Genomic DNA, 19,325 nt, shown 5'->3' with positions numbered 1-19,325 from the left:
AAGCAAGTCTCTTAGGAATCAGAGTGTGTGGTCTGTTATCTGCCTCTGGGTGATTTTTTTTTTTTTTAACAGCACCATTTGGAAAAAATGGATCCAACTGCTTGCCCCGTTGTCCCAGATGGCTAGGCCCCCATTCATCCCCTCTCGCTCTCCTACTGGAGGAACTGCTCTATGAAACATAAAGCTCTGGGTAGGGAAGCAGGGAGCAGGTTCCAGGCAGAGCTGACAAGTGACTTCACTTTTGAGCATCGGTTGAACCAGATTTAACGTCTCTTCCCGTTCTAAGTAAATAATTTGCATTCTAATCCAATTGATTTTGTTATCTGAAAAATGATGGGGATTGACTAAATCAGTGGACTGCCTCCCTCCTCCTCCTCAAAAAAGAAAAAAAAAAGGAAACAACAAAAAGCTGGTTGAGAAAGCAGAATTCTTAATCAAAACTCTTAAGAAGTCCTAACTATATGGCCAAGTTGCTCCAGCTGAATGGAGGGTGAAGGGTCTGGAGATGTGAAATCTCTGTATTTCCTTCATGATCTGACATTTTGTGGTTCATTTATATTTTATATATACTGACATTCTTTATTAGACTAAGTTTTTTAAATTTAAAATTTTTGATTCAACATAAATATAGTTTAAAAAGTTAAATTGGAATGAAAGGTTTTTAACAAAAACTGCAGTTCCCTTCCCACCTCTAGTTCCTATGACCTAGAAGTAATAATTTTCAAGTATTTTAGTGATTTCTTCATATTCAGCAAACCGGAGCAAATAAATAGCATGGTTATAATTGGATTTCTTATTTTTAATATTTAGATGTTCTTTATTGATTTTCTGTTATTGAAGTTAAAGATTTATCTCTCTTACACTGTCTTTCCAGTACAGGTATATCACATTTTTGGTTAATATTCAGTGTTTAATTTATTATAATTATGTAAATATTATTTGCAGCTGAGCCATGTAGTGTACTGCATATTTATTTCCTTTCTTTTACATCATTTTGTTTTTCCTGGAGATAGTAACTGCCCCATTTTATTAACCCAGTTACTTATGTTCATATTATGAATTCAGCCCTAAGCTTTCTGGCAGATATGCATCAGGAAATCTGCCTGAGTTCTCTTTCCTGCCATTGGTCTGGGCTGATGGAGCTTTAGGCTTTTTTGTTAGACAGGGTTCTTCAGAGAAACAGAACCAACAGGAGATGGGAGAGGGAGTTAATTAGGGGCATTGGTTCACAGGATTGGAGAAGTCTCACGATAGGCTGTCTGCAAGCTGGAGAACCAAAGAAGCCTTGGAACAATGCAGCCCCCAGTCTGAGGCTGAAAGCCTGAAAGCCCCCAGGAGGCCACTGGTGCAAGCCCCAAAGTCCCAGAGCTGAAAAACGTGGAGTCTGATGTGTAAGGGCAGGAGAAGAGAAACAGCCATTATTGGGAAGGGAGGGAGAGCAGAAACTCCACAAGCTGAATACCCGCCTTCTTCTCCTTGCTTTATTCTGACTGCCCTCGCAGCTGATTGGGTGGTGCCAGCCCACATTGAGGTCTGAATCTTCCTCTCCCAGCCCACTGACTCACATGTCAGTCTCCTCTGAAACACCCTCTTGGACACACACACGTTTCCAGCCTTCTCAGCATCCGTCAATCCAAGCTGACACCTAAAATTAACCATCACAGCCTGCGACACAGTTGTTCTGGAAAAACCATCCTAAGCCTTCCTTTTCCTTTCTTAGGTTAGACCTTTGGTTTCCTGAATCCTGTGTCTTGTTTAATTCTGCATTTTTTTAAATAGGTAAGTGAGATGATGTACATGGTAATTAGCTTGATTTAATCATTCTGTCTCATATACAAAACATCACATTGTAACCCGTAAGTTTATACAATTATTACTTTTCAATCAAAAATAACATTAATAATGCCTTTTTTTTTTTTGAGACAGAGGCCCAGGCTGGAGTGCAGTGGCATGATCTTGGCTCACTGCAGCCTCTGCCTCCCGAGTTCAAGCAATTCTCCTGCCTCAGCCTCCTGAGTAGATCGGCCCACAGGTGCGCATCACCATGCCTGGCTAAGTGTTTGTATTTTTAGTAGAGACAGAGTTTTGCCATGTTGCCTAGGCTGGTCTCGAACTCCTGAGCCCAGGCAATCTGCCTACCTCGGCCTCCCAAAGTGCTAGGATTACAGGTGTGAGCCACTGTGCCTGGCTGATAATACATTTTATAAATTAAAAAAATTCTGCATTTTTGTAGAGCACATCATTGAGTAGTTTCCTAAGAAAAGATACATGGGAGATGATGTTTTAAAACCTGTTAATGCCTGAAGATGTTTTCATTCTACTCTTGCATGCTGATTGATAGCTTGCCTCAGTATCAAATTTGGCAATTTTAAAGGCATTGATTCATTATCCTCCAGTTTCCAGTGTCTGTATTGATAAATCCAGTGCAACTGGGATACTGATCCTTTGTATGAGATGTCTACTCTTTTCTCTTGAAGATTTTAAAAGTTCTTTTTGTCTTTCATATTTGTAAATGTCATGATTCTTTGAGCTGGGTGTTGTTTAACCTGAGGACTCATGTTCTTCATTTCTGGAAAGTTTTCTTGTATTATTTCTTTGGTATTTTCTCCCGTTTGTTTTCTTGGTTCTCTCTTGCTATAATACCCTTTTATCAGATGTTGAAACTCTTGGATTGATTCTCTTTTTCTTTCCTCTGTTTCCCATCTGTTTGTCATTTTGTTCATCTTTTCAGGAAATTTCTTCAACCTTATCTTTTAAAAAAAATTTAAAAAATATTCTTGAAAAAATTTTTTGAGACAGTCTGGCTCTGTCACCTAGGCTGGAGTGCAGTGGTGTAATCTCAGTTCACTGCAACCTCTGCCTCCTGAGTTCAAGCAATTCTCCTACCTCAGCCTCCCAATTAGCAGGAATTATAGGCACATGCCACCACACAGGCTAATTTTTGTATTTTCAGTAGAGACAGGGTTTCGCCACATTGGCCAGGCTGGTCGGGTCTTGGACTCTTGGCCCCAAGTGATCCACCTGCCTTGGCCTCCCAAAGTGCTGGGATTACAGGTGTGAGCCACTGTGCCTGGCCTCTTCAACCTTATCTTAAAACCATTATTTATTGATTTTCTGTTATTGAAGTTAAAGATTTATCTCTTTTACACTATCTTTCCAATATAATTATATCACACTTTTGGTTAATATTGAATGTTTATTAGAATTATGTAAATATTATTTGCAGCTGAGCCATGTAGTGTACTGCATATTTGTTTCCTTTCTTTCACATCTTTTTACTTGTCTTGCATTTTATATTTCTTCTCTTATATTTTAAATTTCCAAGTAATCTTTCCTAGTCTCTGAACATTCCTTTTAATAGCTTTCTGTTCTTGTTTTAGGAATACAAAAGTCTTATCTAATTTATTATCATTTCAAACAATTTTTTTTGAGGCAGGGTCTCACTCTGTCACCCAGGCTGGAGTGCAGGGGTGCAGTCATAGCTCACTGCAGCCTCAATCTCCCCAGACTCAGCTGATCTTCTCATCTCAGCTTCCTGAGTAGCTGGGACTACAGGCATGCACAACCATGCCTGGCTAATTTTTTTTTTTTTTGGTAGAGATGGGGTCTCACTGTATTGCCCAGGCTGGTCTCTAACTCTTGGGTTCAAGTGATCTGCTTGCCTCAGCCTCCCAAAGTGCTGAGATTACAGGTGCGGGCCACCACTCCTGGCCATATTATCATTTTTTAAAGTTTTTTTTTTTAATTTTATTTTATGTACAGAGAGCTAGCATGGTTTCTTTCACTTGGTGGATGCCTTGGATAATCCATTCAGGGAAGCTCACTTAGTCTAACCTAATGAAGCCTACCTCCTCTGCATACTGATGGAAACACTGGCAGCACATATTGAGGCCATAATGACAAGAATGAGAACCCTGGCCGAATTTTTTTGGATGGCTCCAGGAGAGCTGCTGGTGACCCATCTTGCTTTTAGGAGTGCAACAAGGCAAAAAGTGAAAAGTTTTTTTTTTTTTTAATACTCCCTGCATTGTCTCTGTTATCTCTGAACTCCTTTTCTTCCTTTTCTGTTTTGTATGTTACGGTCTCTGCCATTCACATTTGGAGGCTTTCCTTAAATATTTGCCAGCCCTTGACTGTCCATTTGAATTTAACAGCGAGACATGAGGTTGGAAGCTCTTTGTGTACATGCAGGGCCTGTGATTTGTTGGGCCTCACTTGAGAATTTTGCAGAGGGCCCATAGGTCTTTTCTTTTGAACTGTTCTTAGGTTGATGCAGAAGTAACTACGGTTTTTGCAGTTGAAAGTAATGGCAAAGACCGCGACTACTTTTGCAACAGCCTAATAGTTTCTTTAGAGAAAAACCACTCAATCCTCTGACACAGGCATATAAATGTAGTGTTCTAAGACCCGAGTGTCTCATTCTTCACTTTGCAGACTTTCATGTAACCCTTTGGTGTTCACGCAGCAGCACCTGTCCGGTCCTCCTCTGTGTCTAGTATACCCCAGCGGCAGGCTGTGTGCAGGTTCAGGCCTTCTTTTTTTCCCCCTTTTCTTTTCTTTTTCTTTTTTTTTTTCAGAATCAAGTCAGTGTTTAATTATTATGCACATGTTTCACAGAAAAAGGAATGTAGCAAATGGGTCAAGATTGTATCAAAAAACAAAAAATCCTGGATTTTACGGGTCACTCTATTTGTACTTGGGAGCAGGGCTGTCCCGACATCAGGCGCAGCAGCTGCACTTCTCCGATGCCCCTTTGCAGATGCAGCCCTGGGCACACTTGGCACAGCCCACAGGGCAGCAGGAGCAGCAGCTCTTCTTGCAGGAGGTGCATTTGCACTCTTTGCACTTGCGGGAGCTGGCGCAGGCGCAGGAGACACCAGCGGCGCAGGAGCAGTTGGGGTCCATTGCAACCCGAGGCGAGACTAGAGTTCCCAAGCGAGAAAAGAAGAGGCAGTGGTGCACGTGGAAGGCGGAGTCTTCTTTTTCTTTTTTCTTTTTTTGAGATGGAGTCTTGCTCTGTCACCCAGGCTGGAGTGCAGTGTGCGATCTCGGCTCACTGCAACCTCCACCTCCCGGGTTCAAGCGATTCTCCTACCTCCAGCCTCCCGAGTAGCTGGGACTACAGGCCTTCTGTATGGAGTGAAGCCCATGGCTACTGCTGGAGTTGGTGAGGGCATCCACCTGGACTCATGGCCCAGGGGAGTAGGTTTGAGTGTCCATATGTAAACTTGCTGCCAATCCCAACATTGACAGCCTCTGTGATGGAGTTCAGGAGTGTCCGGGGGCCCCAATCAGGAGCATTTGTGGGACCTGGAGTGCAAATGGGCTTGTTTCTTACTGGCATCCCTGTCTGTCCCTCTTTTTCTTCTTTTCTCTGCACTTTACTGGCATCCCTATCTGCATTTTAGCTTTTCTTCTCCCTTTTAAGCCAGATTCTCCCATCCATTTGCTTTCTATCATACAAAATGTTGATATGTTCTTTTTTCCTTTACCACTTTCTTGCATGTGTTTATAACTTGTTTTTTTGACTATAATTTTAAACTGACTTCAAGAAGAGTGGGAATGATTGCACGGGCTCAGTCTAATCCATGTGGCTAGCGTGCCTGCGAGTGCTCCTTCGCACTCAGTCCAGAAGCTTGGTGATATGGCTTCTCTCTTCTTTTCCCTTCCCATTGGATTTTTGCTCTCTGGAATTTGCCCTCACCACTCCAGATCCTGGCCTCCTATGGGTTGGCGTGGCCCCCTAATCACCCAGTGAAGTGCTCTAGTTTCAGACTCATTCTTAAGCTCTTCGGCACTTAGGGTTGAGGGGTGTTTCCTCCATTTAAATGGACCCTGTGGTCTTCATTGACACTGGGCTGCCTGGTTTCCCAGCGGGGCCTCCCGTGGCATTTACAGTAACTCTTCTTCCTTTCACCTGACGAAGGCGCTCCCTAGTGTGTCCCTCTTTCTCTCTGTACTTTACCCTTCATTGCTACTATCATCTGCAATCAGAGGAGTTATAAGATTGATTCCTAATGCAACCCCATGCCACCTTTCCCCACAGACCCTTCCTGGATTCCTACAGCCATTCCACAGGACTGGTTATGAAATGACTGGCTCTGGGCCAATGGTTGCCTTACGTTCAAAGTCATGGGTAGGATGTCTCGGGCTTGGGAGGGTTGGAGGCACCACTCATAGAAGCAGGGAGTCAGGAGGAAGAGACGGCTTTGAAGAATGTGAGGTTTTGGGATGGTGTGTGATGACTTCCTCATTCTCATTTCAGCTTCCCAAATAAGGCCAGGCTTCTTGAGGGAGGCTACCAAGGAAGTATAATTTGTGAGCAAAAATGGTTTGGGTGACTGCAAGTAGAATGAAAGCTTAATGGCCTACTCAAATATAATGGATTATTTCAAGATTTCCCGAGAAAGACCCAGGCAGGCCCTTGTTGCAGCCTCAAATTTTGAGTTTTCAAAGTTTCTGGGTCTCTGAATTCTTGCTGGCAGCTATGCCTAGGTGGGAGTCATGTCCTACCCTTGGAGGATGTTAAAATTGTTGCTTAAGAAAAAAAACACATAATTTTTAAAATTTTTTTGTTTGGTTTTAGATTAGGGTCTAGCTGTTACAGGGAGCTGAGATCCAGGGTCCAAGGTGGTAGTTTAGTTTTAGCCCTATCCTCCAGGCATAGCAGGGTGCCCAATGAGGGAAGCATGGAGTGAGCACAGGGTGGAGATAGTGCTGGAGATAAACTTTGCTGTCTCCCAGAAGTACCCAGCAGGGGCTCCTCAGATGGTCGATCCACCAGGCCTGCAGTCGGATGGTGCCCTGCACTTTACAGACAGAGTACTGAGACTCAGAGAAGAACCCAGGACCTGGGACTGTATCCACCTGTTGCCCCAGCTGCTACCTTCTGGGCTTCTGTTTGTTCACCACCACCATTTGCATTGCAAATTCAGGCCATGGGCAACATCGCTGGGACCCAGGCCCTGTGAGCATGATGGGATGGGGTGGTGGTGATCAGTTCCGGGCTGCTCTTGGGCCAGCACCTGCCCTCGCCCCAGCAGCCCCGGGATGCAGCATGGTGGGGTCTGCACACACACCCACAAGGAAAAATCCACCCGGGACAGCTCATGATCTTTTCAACATTGCTGGTAGTCTGCACTCCTAAAACAAACCCTTGAAAGATGGAAAGATGTTAGTAATTTCTGGCCATACGTGCCTTCTTTCCTGCTCTCCCCACCTCAAAAAAAGAAAGGGGCTGAGTGGCAAGACAAGAAGTAAAGTCTAATGTGTAACACATTCCCATACTCTGATTTCTCCTCCCTGGCTGCTCCCCCACCTACGTAAACTACATTCCTTTACACGGTCATGGCAAAGGAACATTAATTTTTGATTTGAATTGTGATTGAAAGCAACACAATCAGAAGAGTGAAATAGTTTCCACTGAAGCAATATCACTTCTAACCGGGTCGTGGTGTGTATGGCAGGAAAGAGTGGTTTTGGGGTTAGGTGTGGGTTCTGATCCTGATTCTGTCTCTTACAAACTGTGGCCTCATGCTGTTGTTACTTAACCTGAGTCCTTCTCCTTGATTATAATAAAGTACTATTGATGCCTTCTTAACATGGTTGCTGCGAGTATTAAACAAGGAGTCGTAGATAGACATATCCCATTCTCATCTGCAGAGCCCAGCGTGTGGTGGGTACTGTCTTACAATGGCTCACTTCTCTGCAGACAAGAGGGCGCTCGCCTTGTCAGCTGGTGCGTGCATTAGTTTCTCCCATCTCTAATAAATAAAATAAATTAAAATATTAAATAATAAAGCTTTCACAAATGCAGTTTCTCCTTTGCCAGAGAAGTCTCTTTCAACCAGGAGGCACTCTTTTGCCATTTCATAAGTGAAGTCATTTTGAAATGTAGGTGAAACTGGGAAGAGGGTCTGAGCTCCTCCCTGTGATCTTCTTGGTCCATTTAATCAGTACTCCAAGTTTGGGGTCCATTCTAAAGAATTTTGGAACCATAGAGTCAGCATGGACAACATGCAGATTAAAAGTGCACATTGAGACATGGGTTTCAACTTAGGATTAGTGACTTTAGGCAAGCCAACTTAACCCCCTATGCCTCAGTTTTCTCATCTATTAGATGGGAAAATAATTATGCCTTCCTCCTGGAGTTGTTAGAATTAACTGAGGAAATGCACGGAAAATACTTAGCACATGTTCTGGCAGGTCACATGCTTTCATAATTGTTAGCCACTGTGATTTAGTTCAGGTTCAAGACTTTCCTCAGGGTGTGTGGGTGGAAGCCTTGCATCATTAAAAAGAGGGGGCTTGGTAATTTTCTATTAAAAAGAATTCAGAGGATATGCAAATTATCTGGTGACTGGCACCTAGAAAGTGATTTCCAACTCCTTTGGGAATATCTCGGGCTGACCAGTCTTAAAGGGGAGTTGATTGTACCAGCGACACTGTGTGTTCAGTCTGCTTCGTTTATAGAGCATGTCCACGTTCATTTATCTTCATCAGCAGCCCCTGTGGAGCCATTGCTACAGGATGTGGCTCACAGGTTAACACTGTTAATTCAGTGTCCATTGGGACAGAGAAAAGAGAAAGCAGAGTTGGTGAATGGGCTGGTTTTCCCACTCTCCTGGGAGTTGAGAACAGAAGCAGCCCTGGTACCATATTGGATTTGAAGAGAGCTCATCACCTGGATTTATCAATTAGGACTTCACCAGGACTTGCTCTAATCTGCCAGGAAGTCAAAGTAGATTTGGATTTTGTGTAGGTCTTCTCAGTTGGCAGAACATTAGTGCTGCCTGTCAGTGGGGATTAGTGGTTGATTAGCGATTGACTGATACTAGCAGTACCTGCTGTCTTACCGCCATAGAGACCCAGTAGTAGAAACTGATTTCTCCCATGCTGTGGTTGGACGTTGATGTTTAATGCAGGAAGCATGACCATTTGAAACAACCTTTAGCTTTCCCTTGCTGAGTGCATGCACATAGTTCTGCCTGTCATTTTATAGGACTCAATTTTCAAGGAATTGTAGGTCTTTCAATGTTAAAATACTAAACCAATAACTTGCTCTTCAAAACAAAACCAAACAAAAAGAAACCCTCATGGTCAGGTGTGGTGACTCATGCCTGTAATCCCAACACTTTGGGAGGCTGAGGAGGGAGGATTTCTTGAGTCCAGGAGTTCTGGGCAACATAGTAAGATCCGTCTCTTAAAAAAAAAAATCAGCCAGGCATGATGGTGCATGCCTGCAATCCCAGGTACTTGGGAGGCTGAGGTGGGAGAATTGCTTGAGCCTGGGAGTTTGAGGCTGCAGTGAGCCGAGATCGAGACACTGCACTCCAGCCTGGGCAATAGAGTGAGACCCTGCCTCCACAAAGACAACAATAAAAAACAAAAACACTCAGGATTTTTTGTCTTTGAATGCTGAGATCAATAGCATCAGATCATGTGGAGTAAATTGGGTTATAGGACCCTTTTTTCTCTTAAAGCAGTGCATGATAACTGGATTTTTAAAAAGAGCAATGTGATTTAGCTTTGAAATTTATTTGAGGATCTCCTGGCACCGATGGCCATTACAGAGAGATACCACTGGACACCACAGAATAGGGGGCGGAGGCGGTGGCAGAATGGGTAACTGAGACCTTGATTTTTTTTTTTTTTTTTGAGATGGAGTCTTGCTCTGTCGCTCAGGCTGGAGTGCAGTGGCGTGATCTTGGCTCACTGCAACCTCCACCTCCCGGGTTCAAGCAATTCTCCTGCCTCAGCCTCCTTAGTAGCTGGGATTATGGGCGCCTGCCACCATGTGTGGCTAATTTTTGTATTTTTAGTAGAGATGGGGTTTCACCATGCTGGCCAGGCTGGTCTCGAACTCCTGACCTCAGAGGATCTACCCACTTTGGCCTCCCAAAGTGCTGGGATTAACAGACCTTGGTTTTTATGGATAAAACTGCCTGTTTCTTGACTTGTTACTTGCCTTTCATTTTCTTCTCCACCTCAGCTGTACACTTGGGTTATTGTTCTAGATGAAAAGCTTTGTTCCACAGTAAACACTGGAGATTCCAAAAGACATGAGGGAGGATGGCCGACACTGTAATTGCTGCTTGGGCGATGGGGTTATTAGAAGCCCAAACCTCAGCATCATGCAGTATACCCATGAAACCAACTCTGCACCTGTGCCCCTGAATCTAAAATTAAAAACATATATATTTACAAGAAGAAAGTATAAGCCAAAAAATAAAATAATAAAATGCAATCACTTTGAGGATCAAAAAAAGAAAAGCTGTGTTCTAAATGCTTTCTCTTACCCTCTTTTCTATTCTTCTGTCCTCTCCATCTCTAGCACTGAGGATGAAAATAAAAGAAGTGAAAAAAGAAAATGGCGACAAGAAGATTGTCCCCAAGAAGAAGAAGCCCCTGAAGTTGGGGCCCATCAAGAAGAAGGACCTGAAGAAGCTTGTGCTGTACCTGAAGAATGGGGCTGACTGTCCCTGCCACCAGCTGGACAACCTCAGCCACCACTTCCTCATCATGGGCCGCAAGGTGAAGAGCCAGTACTTGCTGACGGCCATCCACAAGTGGGACAAGAAAAACAAGGAGTTCAAAAACTTCATGAAGAAAATGAAAAACCACGAGTGCCCCACCTTTCAGTCCGTGTTTAAGTGATTCTCCCGGGGACAGGGTGGGGAGGGAGCCTTGGGTGGGGTGGGGGCGGGGGGACAGTGCCCCGGGAACCCGGTGGGTCACACACACGCACTGCGCCTGTCAGTAGTGGACATTGTAATCCAGTCGGCTTGTTCTTGCAGCATTCCCGCTCCCTTCCCTCCATAGCCGTGCTCCAAACCCCAGGGTAGCCATGGCCGGGTAAGGCAAGGGCCATTTAGATTAGGAAGGTTTTTAAGATCCGCAATGTGGAGCAGCAACCACTGCACAGGAGGAGGTGACAAACCATTTCCAACAGCAACACAGCCACTAAAACACAAAAAGGGGGATTGGGCGGAAAGTGAGAGCCAGCAGCAAAAACTACATTTTGCAACTTGTTGGTGTGGATCTATTGGCTGATCTATGCCTTTCAACTAGAAAATTCTAATAATTGGCAAGTCACGTTGTTTTCAGGTCCAGAGTAGTTTCTTTCTGTCTGCTTTAAATGGAAACAGACCCATACCACACTTACAATTAAGGTCAAACCCAGAAAGTGATAAGTGCAGGGAGGAAAAGTGCAAGTCCATTATGTAATAGTGACAGCAAAGGGACCAGGGGAGAGGCATTGCCTTCTCTGCCCACAGTCTTTCTGTGTGATTGTCTTTGAATCTGAATCAGCCAGTCTCAGATGCCCCAAAGTTTCGGTTCCTATGAGCCCGGGGCATGATCTGATCCCCAAGACATGTGGAGGGGCAGCCTGTGCCTGCCTTTGTGTCAGAAAAAGGAAACCACAGTGAGCCTGAGAGAGACGGTGATTTTCGGGCTGAGAAGGCAGTAGTTTTCAAAACACATAGTTAAAAAAGAAACAAATGAAAAAAATTTTAGAACAGTCCAGCAAATTGCTAGTCAGGGTGAATTGTGAAATTGGGTGAAGAGCTTAGGATTCTAATCTCATGTTTTTTCATTTTCACATTTTTAAAAGAACAATGACAAACACCCATTTATTTTTCAAGGTTTTGAAACAGTCTACATTGAGCATTTGAAAGGTGTGCTAGAACAAGGTCTCCTGATCCGTCCGAGGCTGCTTCCCAGAGGAGCAGCTCTCCCCAGGCATTTGCCAAGGGAGGCGGATTTCCCTGGTAGCGTAGTTGTGTGGCTTTCCTTCCTGAAGAGTCCTTGGTTGCCCTAGAACCTAACACTCCCTAGCAAAACTCACAGAGCTTTCCGTTTTTTTCTTTCCTATAAAGAAACAATTCCTTTGAACTTGTTTGCCTATAGATCAAAGAAATTCAGAACAGCCTGCCTGTCCCCCTGCACTTTTTACATATATTTGTTTCATTTCTGCAGATGGAAAGTTGACATGGGTGGGGTGTCCCCATCCAGCGAGAGAGTTTCAAAAGCAAAACATCTAAGCAGTTTTTCCCAAGTGCCCTGAGATACTTCCCAAAGCCCTTATGTTTAATCAGCGATGTATATAAGCCAGTTCACTTAGACAACTTTACCCTTCTTGTCCAATGTACAGGAAGTGGTTCTAAAAAATGCATATTAATTTCTTCCCCCAAAGCCGGATTCTTAATTCTCTGCAACACTTTGAGGACCTTTATGATTGTCCCTCTGGGCCAATGCATATACCCAGTGAGGATGCTGCAGTGAGGCTGTAAAGTGGCCCCCTGCGGCCCTAGCCTGACCCGGAGGAAAGGACGGTAGGTTCTGTTAACTCTTGAAGACTCCAGTATGAAAATCAGCATGCCCGCCTAGTTACCTACCTGAGAGTTATCCTGATAAATTAACCTCTCACAGTTAGTGATCCTATCCTTTTAACACCTTTTTTGTGGGGTTCTCTCTGACCTTTTGTCGTAAAGTGCTGGGGACCTTAAGTGATTTGCCTGTAATTTTGGATGATTAAAAATGTGTATATATATTAGCTAATTAGAAATATTCTACTTTTCTGTTGTCAAACTGAAATTCAGAGCAAGTTCCTGAGTGCATGGATCTGGGTCTTAGTTCTGGTTGATTCACTCAAGAGTTCAGTGCTCATACGTATCTGCTCATTTTGACAAAGTGCCTCATGCAACCGGGCCCTCTCTCTGCGGCAGAGTCCTTAGTGGAGGGGTTTACCTGGAACATTAGTAGTTACCACAGAATACGGAAGAGCAGGTGACTGTGCTGTGCAGCTCTCTAAATGGGAATTCTCAGGTAGGAAGCAACAGCTTCAGAAAGAGCTCAAAATGAATTGGAAATGTGAATCGCAGCTGTGGGTTTTACCACCGTCTGTCTCAGAGTCCCAGGACCTTGAGTGTCATTAGTTACTTTATTGAAGGTTTTAGACCCATAGCAGCTTTGTCTCTGTCACATCAGCAATTTCAGAACCAAAAGGGAGGCTCTCTGTAGGCACAGAGCTGCACTATCACGAACCTTTGTTTTTCTCCACAAAGTATCTAACAAAACCAATGTGCAGACTGATTGGCCTGGTCATTGGTCTCCGAGAGAGGAGGTTTGCCTGTGATTTCCTAATTATCGCTAGGGCCAAGGTGGGATTTGTAAAGCTTTACAGTAATCATTCTGGATACAGTCCTGGGAGGTCCTTGGCAGAACTCAGTTAAATCTTTGAAGAATATTTGTAGTTATCTTAGAAGATAGCATGGGAGGTGAGGATTCCAAAAACATTTTATTTTTAAAATATCCTGTGTAACACTTGGCTCTTGGTACCTGTGGGTTAGCATCAAGTTCTCCCCAGGGTAGAATTCAATCAGAGCTCCAGTTTGCATTTGGATGTGTAAATTACAGTAATCCCATTTCCCAAACCTAAAATCTGTTTTTCTCATCAGACTCTTAGTAACTGGTTGCTGTGTCATAACTTCATAGATGCAGGAGGCTCAGGTGATCTGTTTGAGGAGAGCACCCTAGGCAGCCTGCAGGGAATAACATACTGGCCGTTCTGACCTGTTGCCAGCAGATACACAGGACATGGATGAAATTCCTGTTTCCTCTAGTTTCTTCCTGTAGTACTCCTCTTTTAGATCCTAAGTCTCTTACGAAAGCTTTGAATACTGTGAAAATGTTTTACATTCCATTTCATTTGTGTTGTTTTTTTAACTGCATTTTACCAGATGTTTTGATGTTATCGCTTATGTTAATAGTAATTCCCGTACGTGTTCATTTTATTTTCATGCTTTTTCAGCCATGTATCAATATTCACTTGACTAAAATCACTCAATTAATCAATGATACTGTGAGCTGTGACTTTTTTTTCCCACTCAGTCATACACTTCTCACCCTTTCCAGTGAAGCACATGTATCTTTCTCCTCTTGAGTTTCTTCAGTGATGCTTTCTGGTCCCAGTTCAACAGCTTGCAAATGGTAACTGGGTGTGGGTGGGCTGAAGGAGAACTTGGGAGGCATCACAGGCTACCCGTGGCCCCCACCCTCCCATTTACCATCTGCTCCTATAAATAACTTCCAGAAGTGTTTCTCCTGGCTGTGTGTGTTTCAGATCAGAGAGAAGGTTAAATGCTTGCTCTACAAGAATGTAGCTTTCGGCCCTGCCTGAATTTCTTTTCCATGTTTCTCATGGAAACATTCTCTTTCCCCTCCGGCTCAACTCAATGTTAGAATTACCAACTAGAATTGGAAAACTTGTCCTTATCTGGAGTCTTAGACACATAGGAGGCCTTGGAGAGGAACATATCCACTCTTTTAACGTAAGATGGGGATATAGCTGGGATTTCCCAACTAGTCTGGGACTCCCAGGTCACTCGCCTGGTTGGAATTAGAACCCAGGGCTCCTGCATCCCACTTGCGTAGGCGTGATGTCTGCGCTCCCTGCCGAGCTTCCCTTTGGACTCAAAGTGCTGCACCATACCCAGCCCAAGCTGTTTCATATTAGGTTATGTGCTTCTTGCCTCAGGAATTCTTCCATGTGACTTCTAATTCTGCAAGCAATTACAGTGACAACTTCAGTGGACGTAGTTCCCTGATCAGTAAGTCACCTCCAAACCGCAGACAACTGGCAGTTTTACCCAGAAGTGATAAAATATTCCCAAGTTACCCAAATCCACGCCCAAGCACAGAGACACAACTTTTTTTTTTAAGGTGTGGTATGAGGACTTGTAAACATTCTATCAAAGTCATGCTGTAGTCCAGAAAGATTCTCACATGCTAATGTACCTGACTGGTAAAATAGTGAGATACTAGTCCAGCCAAGGAGAATGTCCATATTTCCTTTTAGCTCCCTGTGGTTAATAAGAAAGAAAATTTATCTAGGCTGGGTGGAGATGTCATTGCCACCCCCTACTGAAGCTCACCACCATGACCCACCATTTCCATTTTTTTTTAAGTCTGCAAAAGGATGATGAAGTGTGTGCAAAGGTATCTCAGTTCCAGCTGCTGGAGTCACCGTGGTGGAGTTTGGGGTGCCCAAGGGTCAGGACTGCTTGACGCTTGTGCCTCAGAGATGCTGGCAGCACTTGGAACCACAGGCTTGTCCTCAAGCTGCATGGCATCTGCACCTCCTTAATGAACAATTTCGGCACTTCCCTAGGCAGGAGGTATAAAAGACCAAGGGACACAGAGGTAGGCTGGTCTTAACTTCAAAGGCTGTCTTCCCTCCTTGGGTCCAGAAGTGCTAGCAATTCACTTTTGCTCCTGAGGGTGGGACATTGTACTAATCATCCAATAGCAATTGAAGGGCAGAGGGAGAATCGTTCTTAAATTTCAGCCTATGTGAGTATCACCAAGGGGAGCTTACTAATATGTGGGTCTTGGCTCCCTCCCCCAGACATTCTGATTGGGAAAGTTTGGGAAGGTTGGCAAAGGGGCTCTAGAACCAAGGTGCTAGGTTTCTCTGATGCCAGCAGTTCACGGGATCTTACTTTGCAAAACATTCTCATAGGACCTGCGTGGCCCGGGGATGAGAGGCAGGAAGTTATTTTGTCATCTCCCTCTCCCCACATCCACACTTCATATTGCCGCAGTCCCTTCTGAAGCTCTGTGAGTTCATCTTACCCGGCATCAGCTAATAGAGGCAAGTTAAATGCAAGGGGGAATGAGCCCTCTTTCCTTAAGACTGAGTACATTTGGCTGTCCAAGGAGTGTTTCTCACATTTTAATATGTATATGACTCACTTGAGGACCAGTGTTAAAATGCCGATTCTGAAGGGTAGGTCTGAGATGGGCTTGAATTCTGCATTTCTTTTCTTTTTTTTCCTCATTTTTTTCCAGTTTTATTTGTATAAAGATATGCATGGCCTATCCAATGGAGCTTTGTGAAATAATCCATAAGTACCTAAAGCACACATGACTCATAATGCTTTTAATATCAAAAGAGGTTATTTTTCTTAATCCAAAGATTGCTTTATATAATTTTTTTTTGCAAACTACTAGTGGGCCATATTAACATTTGAATAATCTTTTAAAAATTTAAATATAAATTTTGGATTTGGGGGCACATGTGCAGCTTTGTTACAAGGGTATATTGTGTGATGCTGAGGTTTGGGCTTCTATTGACTCTATTACTCAGATAGTGAACATAGTACCCAATAGGAAATTTCCCAATTCTTGCCCCCACCCCTTCCTCCTTTTGGAGTCCCCAGAATTGATTCTGTCTATCTTGATGTCCATGTGGACCCATTGTTTAGCTCCCACTTATAAGTAAGAACATGTGGCATTTGGATGTGACTGCAAAGCATAGGATTTTGTTACTTTTTATGGCTGCGTAGTATTCCATAGTGTATATGTACCACGTTTCCTTGGGTACCTGGGTGAGGCTGAAGCTGTGAAGCTGTCAGTGTGCAGAATGTACTTTGGGTAGGGAAGCTCTAACAGGCTGATGGTTTCAGGCGCGTCCTCACCCCCTGTTACAGTATCACCATCTCTATGATCAGCACAGCCCATCTCCTAGGGACTCAAAATATTGACCACGCTTTGGAATGGGAAGAAAATCAAACCGGAGAGTCATGCTTATAAACCCAAAGCTGGGGCTGATCTTCTCAACCCACTCATTAGATTTCATTCTTGTCCTAGACCTTAAGGTTAATTCTTTTCCCTCAGACCCTGCTCATTATGGAAACTCACAGGTTCCTTCCTATTTTTCCTATCTATTAACATTCTGGACTGTGCCCTTTACCAAACTTCCCAGTCCTCAGCCCCCATCCCCAGACCCACCAGGGGTTGGTGGTGTTAACCAACTGGTGGTATGTACCTGGACAACTAAAGTTACATAGGAATTTGACAACAAAATTGGGACTTTCCCTGTTCCATTTGCTCATGTCTGGGCAGTTTCAACCTCAGGTTATGGGAGGAGCCAAGAAAGAGAGGGGAAATTGAAGTCTTTGGAGGGAAAATCCCACCCCTGATACATTGAGGACAGCCTGCCCCCTGGGCTGACTTACTAGGGGAGCAGGCAGTAGGGATTGCTGTCAGCAAGTTCCAAGGGAGGCCACTTGTTGTAGGTTTGGAGAAGATGGGCACCAGAACAAGCTCCGAATAGGAGCAGAAAGTGCCTGCGTCTTCATGCATCTGCAGACTATTTAGATAAGAAGGGGCTGTACCTAATCATGGAGAGTTGTTTGCTTAAATAAAGGATGGGAAAGCTGCATGTGTGTGTGCTTAAGGGGAGAAGGAGGGGGTGGGAAGAAAGAGAAAGGGGCCAGGAATTTTCCACAGCTGAAACCCACCACGTGGTTATCATTAGGATGACCTTCCTATCACCTGAGCAAAAGGACTGGTTGATGGGGGCTGGTGAGGAAGGATTTGGGATCCGATCCCTCGGATTTCAGCTAAGTTCTGATGTGGCAGTTGCAAGCACTAAGGAGAAGTTCTTATTTCCCGCTTCCCTGGAGTGCCTGAGTCCACAGTCCTACAGCTGTGTACCCTCAGGAAGCCTGCCCATTGGCTGGCCAGGTGGGATCCAGGGATCCAGCTTCTCTGAGATCCCCGGGTGTCAGGGCTTAAATATAAATAAAGCAATCAGAACCCAGAGTTTGTTGGCATGGATGCAGTGAAAAGGGAATGCTTATACACTGTTGATGGGAATGAAAGTTAGTATAACCTCTATGGAAAACAATATGGAGATTTCTCAAATAACTAAAAATAGAGCTACCATTCGATCTATCACTCTTACTGCTGGGTACCTACCTAAAGGAAAAAAGCCATTATATCAAAAAACACCTACACCTGTATGTTTATTACAGCACAATTCACAGTTGCAAAGATGTGGAATCAACCTAAGTACCCATCATCCAATGAGTGAATATAGGAAATGTGGTATACATACACCATGGAATACTACTCAGCCATAAAAAATGAAATAATGTCTTTTGCAGCAACTTGCATGGAGCTAGAGGCCACTATCCTAAGTGAAGTAACTCAGGACTGGAAAACCAAATACTGACATATTCTAATTATAAGTGGAAGCTATGCTGTGGGTACACAGGTCCACCAGAGTGGTATAATGGACACTGGAGACTCAGAAGAGCAGAGGGTGGGAGTGGGGTGAGGAATGAGAAATTACCTATTGGGTACAGTGTACACTGTTTGGGTGATGGTTACACTAAAAGCCCAGACTTCACTATATAATTCATCCATGTAACCAAAAACAATCTGTACCCCTAAATCTATTGAAATGGAAAAAAAAAAACCCAGAACTGCACAATAAATTTCCTTCCAAGGAAGGGAATTAGAAAGAAAACAGGAGATTCTGCTAAAATGCTTTGCACATGATCCCCATCTCTACTGCACTTTTTATTTTATTTTAGTTTTATTTATTTATTTTGAGACAGGGTTTTGCTCTGTTGCCCATGCTGGAGTTCAGTGGTGTGATCTTGGCTTACTGCAGCCTTAACCTTCCAGGCTCAGACAATCCTTCCACCTCAGCCTTCTGATTAACTGGTACTACAGGCATAAGCCACCAAGCCATGCTAATTTTAAAATTTTTTTGTAGAGACAAGTCTCACTATGTTGCTCAGGCCGGTCTTGAACTCCTGGGTTCAAGCAATCCTCCTGCCTCCACCTCCCAAACTGTTGGGATTACAGGCATGAGCCACCGTGCTCAGCCATCTATTGCACTTTTTAATGATCTATACACTAGCATCTGCTGTTATTGTTTGTACTTGGCAATGGATTGAGGGTGGAAGGGTGGTTTAGGGGCCTCAGTTTCCATTTTTGCTGCATAGTTCTCTGGGGGGCTTATGCAGATCTGGGTAATCTTGCCCCATCAACTAGATGAGTAGGCCCATCATCTGAAGGAATAAAGAGATCACATGCCACAACCCAACCCACAACCCAAGTGCATATTTCACAATGTGGCCCAAGGACAACCAGGGTGGGTTCCACAGATTTAGCTGGATTCCTCTGGGGTCAGTGCTCCCTCCCAAGGCCAGCAGCTGAGGCCATAGGAATCCAAACTTGGCTGCTAGTCTTGGCAGGTTGCTCAATGACTCCTAGCCGCACAAATCAGGCCCCGAGCTGGGCCAGGCTTGAGGGAGGCCCCAAGGCCCCTACAGAAGAGGAGGAGCAGGAGGCAGCCAGTAATTGCCTAGAGAAAAAAATAAGCACCAGCCTGTAAATTGCAATGTATATCAGTGTGAAGCCTTGCTAGCTCTGCTCCCCACTTGCCAACCACTGCCACGCAGAAACTCCCTGCATCCTCTCCAGACTTCCCCAGGCTGCCGCCTTATTTTCAGATGCCTCCTCCC

The 19,325-nt window shown here is 44.2% G+C and overlaps 1 protein-coding gene and 1 pseudogene across 1 annotated transcript in view; one reads left to right on the top strand and one right to left on the bottom strand.

Annotated features, from left to right (window-relative positions):
- The window catches only part of SFRP1 (secreted frizzled related protein 1), a 48,002-nt gene extending 34,142 nt beyond the window's left edge, over positions 1 to 13,860 (top strand). Inside the window, exon 3 of the mRNA XM_001138037.8 lies at positions 10,334 to 13,860. Within this exon, the coding sequence (XP_001138037.1) occupies positions 10,334 to 10,656 (323 nt within the window). The 3' untranslated portion in view covers positions 10,657 to 13,860. The remainder of the gene's footprint in view (positions 1 to 10,333) is intronic.
- Positions 4,577 to 4,970, bottom strand: LOC454105 (metallothionein 1G pseudogene; annotated as a pseudogene).
- Positions 13,861 to 19,325: the final 5,465 nt, after the last annotated feature.

The sequence above is a fragment of the Pan troglodytes genome, chromosome 7 (genome assembly GCF_028858775.2).
Source record: "Pan troglodytes isolate AG18354 chromosome 7, NHGRI_mPanTro3-v2.0_pri, whole genome shotgun sequence".
NCBI classification, from domain to species: domain Eukaryota; kingdom Metazoa; phylum Chordata; class Mammalia; order Primates; family Hominidae; genus Pan; species Pan troglodytes.
The sequence above is the reverse complement of the archived record's forward strand: the minus strand, read 5'-3'. Positions and strand labels throughout refer to the sequence as shown.